At 54.2% G+C, this 10,405-nt stretch overlaps 1 protein-coding gene across 1 annotated transcript; it reads right to left on the bottom strand.

Annotated features, from left to right (window-relative positions):
• Positions 1 to 7,117: 7,117 nt before the first annotated feature.
• On the bottom strand, positions 7,118 to 9,844 carry Pnma8b (PNMA family member 8B). Its single transcript, XM_051162473.1, has one exon. The coding sequence runs from the start codon at positions 9,399 to 9,401 to the stop codon at positions 7,404 to 7,406; it is 1,998 nt and encodes a 665-aa protein (XP_051018430.1). The 5' UTR covers positions 9,402 to 9,844; the 3' UTR covers positions 7,118 to 7,403.
• Between the last annotated feature and the right edge of the window lie 561 nt (positions 9,845 to 10,405).

Raw genomic sequence — 10,405 nt, 5'->3', positions numbered from 1 at the left:
CACCATGTGGTTGCTGGGAATTGATCTCAGGACCTGTGGAAAAGCAGGCGGCACTCTTATCCACTGAGCCATCTCTCCAGCCCCCAGTGGGCAACCTGAAAGGAGTCTATTCTTTCCTGCCGCCTTCGGAGGCAGAGATCAAGCTCAGGCCATCAGGCTTACACAGAAAGCACTTTTACCATCCGAACCGTCTCACCAGCCCAGCCCTGCTTTTTTGTGCTGCATATTTCTGCAAAAATGGCATCCTCAACGTGACCGTTATAAAGTCAAACTATTAACCAACTTTGAACTGTTGCCAGTTTGCTATGTCCTACACATCAAACACTCAACAAGATGTAATTCTTCAAGTTAAAGAGAGAGGGAGAGCAATTGTCTCATTGGCATGCACCTTTGGCTTTTATTTAATAATAAAAATATTAGATGCATCGCAAAGAACTGCTTTAAAATACATTTCATGGTTGGTTAACAGTAAATGATGTGTTTGCCATTTTATTCATCTTTATATCAGGAGCCATGGAAAATGTCTTACTGGTAGAAGCAGTCTAAGACTCGATTTCTTTCTTTCTTTCTTTTTTTGTTTGTTTTTCAAGACAGGGTTTCTCTGTGTAGCCTTGACTATCCTGGACTCACTTCGTAGACCAGGCTGGCCTCAAACTCACAGAGATCTGCCTGCCTCTGCCTCCTGAGTGCTGGGATTAACGGCGTGCATCACCACCGCCCAGCATAAGACACAATCTTAATCTAAGTAGTGTTGGCTGCACACAATCCTTTCATCCTAACACTAGGTAGGCAGAGGCAAGCAGATCTCCAAGTTCTACAGGGCGAGTTCCAGGACAGCCAGGGCTACACAGAGAAATCCTGACTAAAAAAAAAAAAAAAAAGCTAAACAAAAAGCGGGGGGAGGGCGGTGGGGGGGGGGAGCTAGAGAGATGGCTCAGCGGTTAAAAGCACTGTCTGCTCTTCCAGAGGTCCTGAGCTACCACACGGTTGCTTGCAGGCTCACATGCAGGCCGAATACCGTATACGTAATAAATAAATAAATCTCAAAAAAAAAAAAAAATTAAAAACTAAAAAAAGAAAGGAAGGAAGGAAGTAGAAAATCTATTCCGCCATGCAGTGCCACACCCAGCTTTGGTTGGGGCAGGGGAAGTAAGTCGAGGCCCCAGGACACTGTACCCCTTACTGTGGTCATGTCAGTCACCTGGGCATGACATTGCTGAGCTCCCGAAGATGGGTACGTAGGGTACTCCCAAGTGTTTGCTATCTCAGATGAAGCATCTGGAAAGGCGGGGTGCTAGAGACTTCCGCTTTTCTTGGGTTCCAGAGCGGCTTCTGAACTCGCTCAGAATCACGATGCTTTTGAAAGTAACACCCAGTTTATCTATTTCAGTTGCTTTAGAACAAGAATGGATAAGGGATATGGCTCAGTTGGTAGGCTGCTCGTCTCGTGTGCACAAAGGCCCGGGTTCAATCCCCCCAGCCCAGTTAAAAACCAGGAGTGTCACGCATGCCTGAAATCCCAGCGGCACTTGGGAGGCAGAGGCAGTGGTGTCTCTGCAACGTGGCCGTCGCCATGGCAACAGGCTCTGCCCCCTACTCTAAGCTGCTATGCCTTCCCCACCAGGATGGCCTGAGATCTCTCTGAAGCTGTAAACCAATGAGAAGCATTTCTCCCATCAATAAACGAATAGTGAGGGTGGTCCTTTAAGGAGATGTAAGTGGTTCCTGCAGGCCCAGTGGCTGACTGACGCCTGAGCTTTCAGTTATGAAGGAGAGGGGTGTCCGTGGAGGAAACCCCAGGAGCCAGACTCCAATTCCGCCTCTGGCTGTAGCAACCCCATTGCCCCCTTGCTGTCAGCAAAGAGAAAAAATAACACAGAACACACAGAGAGGAGACAGCTGTCGCCCCAGAACGGAAGACACTTCCTGCATTCCCTTGGTCCGTCTTCTTGCTTTTTACGCATTGGAGGAGCTATACCTCATGAAAGCACATACTCACTACTCCTGAACAAAGACCCAGGGCAAGCTGGCCACGGTGGTGTAAACCTTTAACGCCAGCACTCAGGAGGCAGAAGCCAGGAGATCTCTGAGTTCGAGGCCAACCTGGTCTATAAAAGTGAGTCCAGGACAGCCAGGGCTACACACACACAAAAAAAAAAACAGTCTTTTTTTTTTGTTTTGTTTTTTGTTTTTCGAGGCAGGGTTTCTCTGTGTAGCCTTGGCCATCCTGGACTCACTTTGTAGACCAGGCTGGCCTCGAACTCACAGCGATCCGCCTGCCTCTGCCTCCCGAGTGCTGGGATTAAAGGCGTGCGCCACCACGCCCGGCTAAAAAAAAAAAACAGTCTTAAAAAACACAATGATGATGATGATGACGACGACGATGACGACGACGCCGGCAAAAGCAGGTGGATCGCTGTGAGTTCGAGGCCAGCCTGATCTACAAAGCTAGTCCAGGACAGTCAAGGCTACACAGAGAAGCCCCGTCTCGAAAACCAAAACCAAAACAAAACAAAAACCCGTGGTGATGATGACGATGATGACGACGACGACTCAGGGCAGAGTCGCTAGTCCACAGGAAAGCCCCTTTTAGCACCCAATACAGCCCAGTATTTGTATAGCTCCTAGAGGGCATAGGCAATCGTGGTGGTGCATACCTTTAATGCCACAGCTCCGAGATAGGGTGATCTCTAAGAGTTTGAGGCTACACAGTGAGACCCTACCTCAGAAACTATACATCTTAAAACAAAAGGTTCAGTGGGTAGCTCTACTGCATAACCCGGGGATAAGCATCAGATCCCAAGGTATGGAGAGACTTGGACCCCAAAATGGCTTGGTAGATGCAGGGTGAACCCAAGAAATATGCATTTCTCGCGAATTCCCAGGAGCCACTGAAGCAGCCAGGTTCAGGCCCTTAATCTGGGCTCCCTTGCCAATTGCCATGGAAACGTGCCGTTGAGCCTGCGACTGATGTGCGCCCCCTCGTGGTACAATCGGGCCTCTGCAGCTCTTGTGAATTAACACCTGAAGATTAAGAGAAGCATCCGGTGGAAGAGGGAGAAGCCTGCACCATGGATCCGGATCCTATGTGGGCGCCTGACCTTGTATACCGAAAAGGGTGACGTCATAGGCCCCCCAGAACCTTCACTTTCCCGTTATTGCACCTACTCACAACCCCAGGAATCTAGATCTCCGCTGTCTTTGTGGCAGCCGAGGGACAGGATAAAATTGAGGTCCCACCTGGACCACCTCACTCCCAGTATCATCTTGATAAATTCCGGTTTCTAGAATTCTATTAGCCAACAGCCCTGCTGGAGCTGGCAGGCTGGGAGGGGGGGGGACTTTTTTTTTTTTTTTCGCTTGAGGCTTTTGTTTGTTTGCTTGTGCGTTGTTTTTTCGCTGTCGTGTGTGTGTGTGTGTGTGTGTGTGTGTGTGTGTGTGTGTACATACTCCTGTCATAGCTCATGTGAGTAGATTAGAGGTCAGCTGTGGGAATCAGTTCCCTTCTTCAACCGCAGCGGCTGGAATGGAATTCAGGCCACCATACTTGCCCTTAAGCTCCTCGGTGCCCTAGGCCGGTCGAGAGAGCCGGGTCTTTTGTTTTGTTTTGATACAGGGTCTGGCGTAGCCCAGGCTGACCTGGAATTCCCTATGTAGAGGAGGCCTGCCTTAAACGGATCCTCCTGCCTTCACTTCCTGACTGCTAGGATTACAGATGTGTGCCACCATATGAGGCTAAACGGTTTCTTGGTGACACTGCTTCCCCAGTGCCCATCCCTGAGGCTTGCACAGAAGAAGCCGATGGTCTGGTCGTATTCTTGCGGTGTAGTTTCAGCTTTGCGCTGCCCGGGACCGCCCGTCTGGCGCTTCCCTCAGCCATGTGCCTGCCACAGACCTTTGTCGTCTCAGCCTCCCTCGGGCCTTGGGGACTTTTTCCAGGCAGCAGTCCCCGATATTTTGTCCTTATCTAGGGAGTTTGTAGCCTGTTCCAGGAACGCACCTGCACCAGAGCCAGGAGGGGTCCGCCTTTGCGCAGCCTGTGCTGTGGTTACCTTTCCTGCCTCCAGGGGGCAGCCGTGCCCCACCCACCGCCGCCGCCGCTGCTTGGGGCTCCCCGCAAGTTGCCCCGGCTCTTCCTCCATGGGCTGCGTGTGACACTCCCTGGGTGGTCTCAGGGCGTCCATGCCACAGCCCCTTCGGCCCTTCTTCACGCCACCCTCCTACCAGAGACAACAAGATTCTGTAATGTTCCTTGCCAATGTGTCTGGGCTTGGTTTACCCAAGCCAAAAGAGTTATCCGTTGCAACGAATGTCAGCCAATCAGTACCACACCTCTTGCAGCACACGACGATTGGCACAGGGGACGCTGTGGGCACAGTATATACCCCATTCTCACTGCTGGCATCTGAGAGACTCTGCTTTCCCTCCACCCACACTCACCCACCTTTCCGGGGTCAGGTAGGACCCCCAAAGCCCTAGCCCCATAGTTCTTTGCCAAGGGCTACTGAGCTTGAATAGGACACCGGGATGACGAACCAGCTGACAAACCACACTGGCAAACCAGCGCCTCTGGGTTTGGGGTCCCTAGACTCTGGCGGCCTGGATTCCAGGCTGTCAGCTTTTCAGTGGAGGTACCACTGCCCCCCCCCCCCACCGGCCCAAACCAAGAAGAGAGCCGTTATTTCATCTTTGAGAAATGGACCTACCCTTTTGTTGCATCCCTGAAAGAGCACATTGTGTGTGGTGGACAGACGGGTGTGCCAAAGTGACTGTGGAAAAGGTCACTTTTTATATAGGGTCATCCGGAAGTCCTCCTTGGGAATGTGACACTTGAAGTATCCTGGGGAAGGGCATCCCAGACAGGAGGAACAGCCTGTGCAAAGGCCCTGAGGTAAGAGCATGCAGTCTTTTCTGGGACTTGAAGGATTGAAGACCCAAAAGGGGTTGTGGGAAATGAGGCAGAGATTGCAGAGGATATCATGTGTGGACCACAGTGACATAGAAAATGTTTAGTGGCCACGGAGGTGCCCCCGTACCTACATTGAGCAATGAGGTCACCACTGGCCATGTGAAACACTTGAGTACGGGCAGATGGGACTGCGAGAATTAAATACAAATGTTTAGCTTTTATTTCGATTCTATGTCAATGGAGTTGCCCCTCAGTGGCCAGTGGTGACACTGTTGGACCAAGATCACTGTAAGAAGCTTGGCTTGGAGCTGTGTTGGCGTAGCAAGACCTTCTAGGGTATGGGGGGAAGAGTGACACTACCAGGTATTAGATGTGGCTGCTAAGAGGACCCCCCAGCCCCCATCACCCCACCACCCCCATACTGACTTTCCTGGCAGTGAGATGCAAACCAGGGTAAAATTCCCAAGCTGGAACCTGGGAATTTGCTCTGGGGTCCCAGGGTCTTGCGGGGGGTGGGGGGGGCTGTGGAGACTGATAAAAGTGGCAAGGCCCAGGGTTGAATTGGAGTGTGGAGGGGGCATCCGCATAGAGCTGTGGAGATGGAGGGAGATGGAGCCACCAGGGATGAGTGTCAGCCATGATGGCAAGGCATGCCACTCGCATCATTGTTCATGCCACAGGCGGGAAAAAAAAAAAAAAACACCACCAAGATGCTTCATTATGTTTCACTGGAGGATCCGGGGTCACACAGCACACAAGGACAGGTACCTATAGCTATGCAGGAAGAAGTGACACGTGGGGCCCTCGCCCCGCCACAGGTTACTCAGGAATTCCACCAGACCCCCAAGTCCATTGGCCCATACAAAGAGAAGCTTCCTCCTCTCCAGCCACAGGCCACTCTGGGCTGCTGCTCCATCTGTCCCCTCATCATCACTGGTCCTGAGAAGCAAGGACAGGGCTGCCTCTGAGCACAGAGAGGTCCCCACAGCCCTTGCAGTCTCTTTATGTCCCCCGCTGAGGAGCTGGACAGTCCAATCTGGTCTGTGAGGGCAGGTCAGAAATTCTGCTGCACCCTAGAGGATCCAGGTACCACAAAACTGGTCACTTCCTGGGGATGGAAACTTGGACGATGGACACACACACTACACACACAACACACACACACACACACACACCAAACAAGGGGGTGGAAAGTGCTGTGCAGGGAAAAGCACTATCTACAAACTGAACCACAGAACTGGGCAGCCAGGGCTTCTGCACGTAGCAAACGTAGCACTATAGGAAAACACACAGCCTAAGCAGCTGCTCTCGGGAACAGCTGAGGGCTGGAGCCTGGCCAGCATCATCCAGGCTTCCTGGTTGGGGGGGCGGGGGCAGAGGGTTGGAACTGATGATGCCAGAGTGAGACACAGCAACTGCTTTCTACACTAGGGACACTTACTTGACCCTTTAGGAGGATCTGGGGTGTTTACTGCACACGGGATCCGGGTGAACAAGGGACTCCATTGTCCTATGAAGTCAAGAGTTACAAGGGCAAACAGCTGAGGAGTGGCCAGGCACAGCTGGTGGGACAGAGCTAGTAAGAGGGATGGGACTTGTCCAGAGAAACCAGAAATCTGGATTTCATGTATGTTTTCCAAGTCAGAACACTTTGGCAGAGTATTACCAGGTCAAGCAGTGGACAAGGGCTGGTGGGGGAGGCTTGGCTTCGACCCTTTCCCACCTTCAGAGGGGTGGGCTAGTGCCACCACCATCCTACCTTCCCTCCTTCCTCATCCTCCTCCTCCCTCCTCCTTTCCTTGTTCCCCCTCCCCCAAACTAGCCTTCCCCTCCCCTTCTTCCTCCCATTTTTATTCCTTCTCCTCCTCCCAGCCTCCCAGCTCCCTCAGACTTTCACTCCTGGAATATCTTCCCCTCAACTTATAAACACACACACACACACACACACACACACACACACACACACACACACACAGGCCCTTAGCCCTTCCAAGCTCAGCTAAAGCCTAACACTCTCTTGCATCTCCCTCAGGCCCAGTCAGGCCAGAGGTGGCTCACAGTTGACCCCAGCCGCTCAGTCAGAAGCAGGTGCCTGGAAGGATAGGCAGGCAGGTGTGCCAGGCACCCACACACCCTCTCGCCGGAAGGAGGGGCGGCGCCGGGACGGGGGAGCTCCAGAGGTACAGCGGAGCCCCTCAAAGTCTTCCAGCCCACTTCTCCTCCGCACCCAGCGGTCACCGCATCCGAATGTCTTGTCTCTGTCCCTGCTGTATCAAGGCTGTTGCCATAGTGATTGCTCACGCCATCTGTTCATGGGACTGAGAGGGAAAGAAAGCTAGGCACAGGCCACAGACAGCTTAGGGATGCGGCAGAGCACAAAAGCAAATGTTAAGCGGAAGAGAGACTGCAGGGAGAAGAGAGAAGAGGAGGAAAGAGGGGCGGGGGAGGAAAAGTCCACGCACAAGAGACAGGGCTCGTAGTGACATCTGCGGCACTAACGGCATTTGGGCGCCCTCCTTGGGCCCCTACGTGCTTTCTTCCCGCGGGTAGACTTGGGAACAGCAGCCGGCTGCCCCTTGGCCTCGCCGGCCCTGGCACGGGCCCCAGCGCCTGCAGATGCCTTCTTCTTCTTGTTGCTCCCCGCATGATCCTCCGTTGAAGCCCCACTCGCGGCTTTCTTCTCTGGAGTGACTCCCCGGCCACGACCGCGACCACCTCTCCGGGGTTTGCGTGCCCGGGACGAAGCGGAGACCGCGGTGGCGCCGGCGCCAGCAGGAGCCAGGCCTTTGGAACCGGTGCGCGCTCTCTTGGCGCGGGGCTTCTTGGACACGCTGTCACCGGGTTCTGACTCTTCGCTGTCAGTGTCCTCGGAATCTCCCTCTGACTCTGTGTCCGAATCCTCCTCCGATTCCTCGTTGGATTCTAGATTCTCCTGGGAGGCCAGGAAAGCCAGGACATCGGACAAACCACCCTGGCTGTGATCACACTTCCTGCCACCACTCCCACCACCTCCCCACCTGCTGGCTTCCTCCTCTTTCACGGCTTCTACCATATCTTGCGCAGCGAGGAGTGCCACCAGCTCCAAGAGGCCACCCTGGTGGCCCTCAGCGCTCCAGCCTCTGAGGAGACCCAACCCAGACTTCTTTCCCTTGGGGCAGTTCTCTGCTTCGGCCAAGGTAGAAATACATTCTAGAAGATTCCCGTCTTCCTCGGCCTTCCTCAGGACCATGGCGTCCACCTGGCGGCCTGCCTCCTCTACCTTTACTCGGGGCCCAGAGGTGTCCTTGGCCATGACGGACAGGACTTGAGGAAGGACATCTTTTTTGTCCTTTTTATCGCCCCAGCCTAGGGTCTCAATCACAGAAGCGATTTTTAGCATTTCCTCCCTGGCTGAGGGGTCAGCGGGGTCTGTATAAGCCACGATAGCCACAAACTCGGGGTTGTCCACCCCCTCAAACTTTTCTCTCTCTGCATTTCCCAGAGATTCGCTGTCAGAATCATCCTCTTCATCGTCGTCGTCATCACCATCATCATCGTCGTCGTCGTCGTCCTCTTCATCATCTTCCTCATCCTCTGCCTCACTATCTACCTCCACTGCCGGGGTGTCTCTCACAGCTAGGAGCGCAACTAAATCAGGGACCCCGCTCTTTTCGTCTTTGATGTTCAAGCAGATAGACTCCGTGCCGGGAAGATCTTTTTCTATCTCTTCCTTCTTAGCTTTGTCGGTGACAGTGACAAGGGCCAAAAACTCTCGGGGCCCATCTCCTTCGTCCTGGTCTCCCCGAAAGGCCCACTTCTTGGTGAGCTCCTTGGCGGCTGCTTGGAGCGTGGCGTACAGCGCTCTTTGGTCTTCGTCTACGCTCAGGTCTTCTGCGTAGATCTCCTCAATGACTATACCGAGGCTGTCATCGGAAGAGTCAGACGACTCACTCCTGGCTCGGCGCCCTCCCCGGCCCCTTTTCTTGCCCTTCTGAGCCGTCAACTTGTGGCTTCTAGCTCGACGCTTGCCTCCCCGACGGCCCCGACGGCCGTTCCTAGCAGCCCCTTCGGAGGAGCCAGCAGCCTTCTTGGTATCCTTCCCCAACCCCTTAGCCTGAGCCTGAGCCTCCAATACCAGCGGGATGGCTATTTCTCTGAAGTCATCCATGGGCCGTTCATCCAGCAACAGGCGCCTCATCTGCCTAAGGACCCGCGCATCTTGCCCGCGGTCCTTACTCAGAACCTTCCAGATGCCACCGTCTCCTCGAATCTGGATGGGGATTGCAGAGTGATCGATGTCTGCCCCAAACTCCACCAGGGCGGCCTGAGCCTTCTCCTTGGTCACAGCTCTCACAGTGCGAAGCCTATAGTTGCCCAGGGACTGCAAGTTCGGCCTCAAGGTGGCTTCGATCTCTGCCTGCTGTAAGCGCTCAGGGATGCCCGTGATGAGCAGGGCCCTGTGCACCTCCACTTCCAACTCCTTGCACCAATCTTGCAGAAGGTTCATGGTCATGGCGCTGGCCAGCGGAGGCTAATCTTGGGGCGGGAGAGAGCCCGAGAACGGACGGGGTGGGCTGCAGAACCCGGGCTGGGTCAGTCCCTCTCTGGCAAGGGTCACCGCAGGTATACAGTCCAGACTAGAGGTTTGGGGTTCCGGGCTCTAGCTATCTGCTAGCTAACGGGACGCAACGATCTTCCCCCAGGGCAATGCGAGGGTCCGCAAGGGGCTTACGTGTCCGGTCTCCGGCTGGCCCGGGCTACTCCTCCTTTGTCCCTGACAGCCTGGGTGACTGACTGGACACCGCTGGCAGGGTACAGGATAGCGACGATCAACGCACCTGGTAGGCGTGGGGGTGGGAACGGCGGCTCGCCTGCGCTCCCCTCCGAGTCTGGAGTGAAGCGCGCGCTCCCCGGTCTAGACGCTCAGCGGGGTCGCTGCGGAAAGGCAGCCTCAGCCTGCGCTTGCGCGAACCCAGTCACCACCCCGCCCCCTCCCGTTGGTCCCCGTCACCATAGTAACACTGCAGGCAGCAGCTGGGGTCTGCTCCGCGGCGACTGCAGCAGCTGCTCTTAAAGGGCCAGGTGGGAAGGAGGGCTCGGGGACTGGCAAGCAAGCGGAAGAAGGACAAAGTCACTGGGGCCTAGACGTCATAAAGGAGATCAGTCTCGTCTCCCTTCAGGGGATAGAGATCCCCTTTGAAAGCATAGAGGCTTCCTCCAAGATTGTTCCGTTTTTTGAGGCAAGCACTCCCTGTAGACCAGGCTAGCCTTAAACTTGTCGTGTAGCCAAGGATGACCTGAACTTCCAATCCTTCTGTTTCCGCCCTCAAGACAAGTACTGAGATTACAGGCCTGTGTGACATTTTGCCTGAGTTGTTGTTATTATTATTATTTTTTTTTTTAATGCGTTTCTGAGGCTCAAGGCCAGGGTTTCATGCATCCTACACAAGCACACTGCCGGCCAAACTACATCTCCATTTCCGAGAGACAGATAGAGCCCCAAATCAAACTGTCCTT

The sequence above is a fragment of the Acomys russatus genome, chromosome 19 (assembly GCF_903995435.1).
Source record: "Acomys russatus chromosome 19, mAcoRus1.1, whole genome shotgun sequence".
Lineage (NCBI taxonomy): Eukaryota > Metazoa > Chordata > Mammalia > Rodentia > Muridae > Acomys > Acomys russatus.
The sequence above is the reverse complement of the archived record's forward strand: the minus strand, read 5'-3'. Positions and strand labels throughout refer to the sequence as shown.

What these genes read in the sequence shown, in the direction of transcription:
- Pnma8b (XM_051162473.1), bottom strand. Translation starts at nt 9,401, where the DNA reads ATGACCATGAACCTTCTGCAAGATTGGTGCAAGGAGTTGGAAGTGGAG.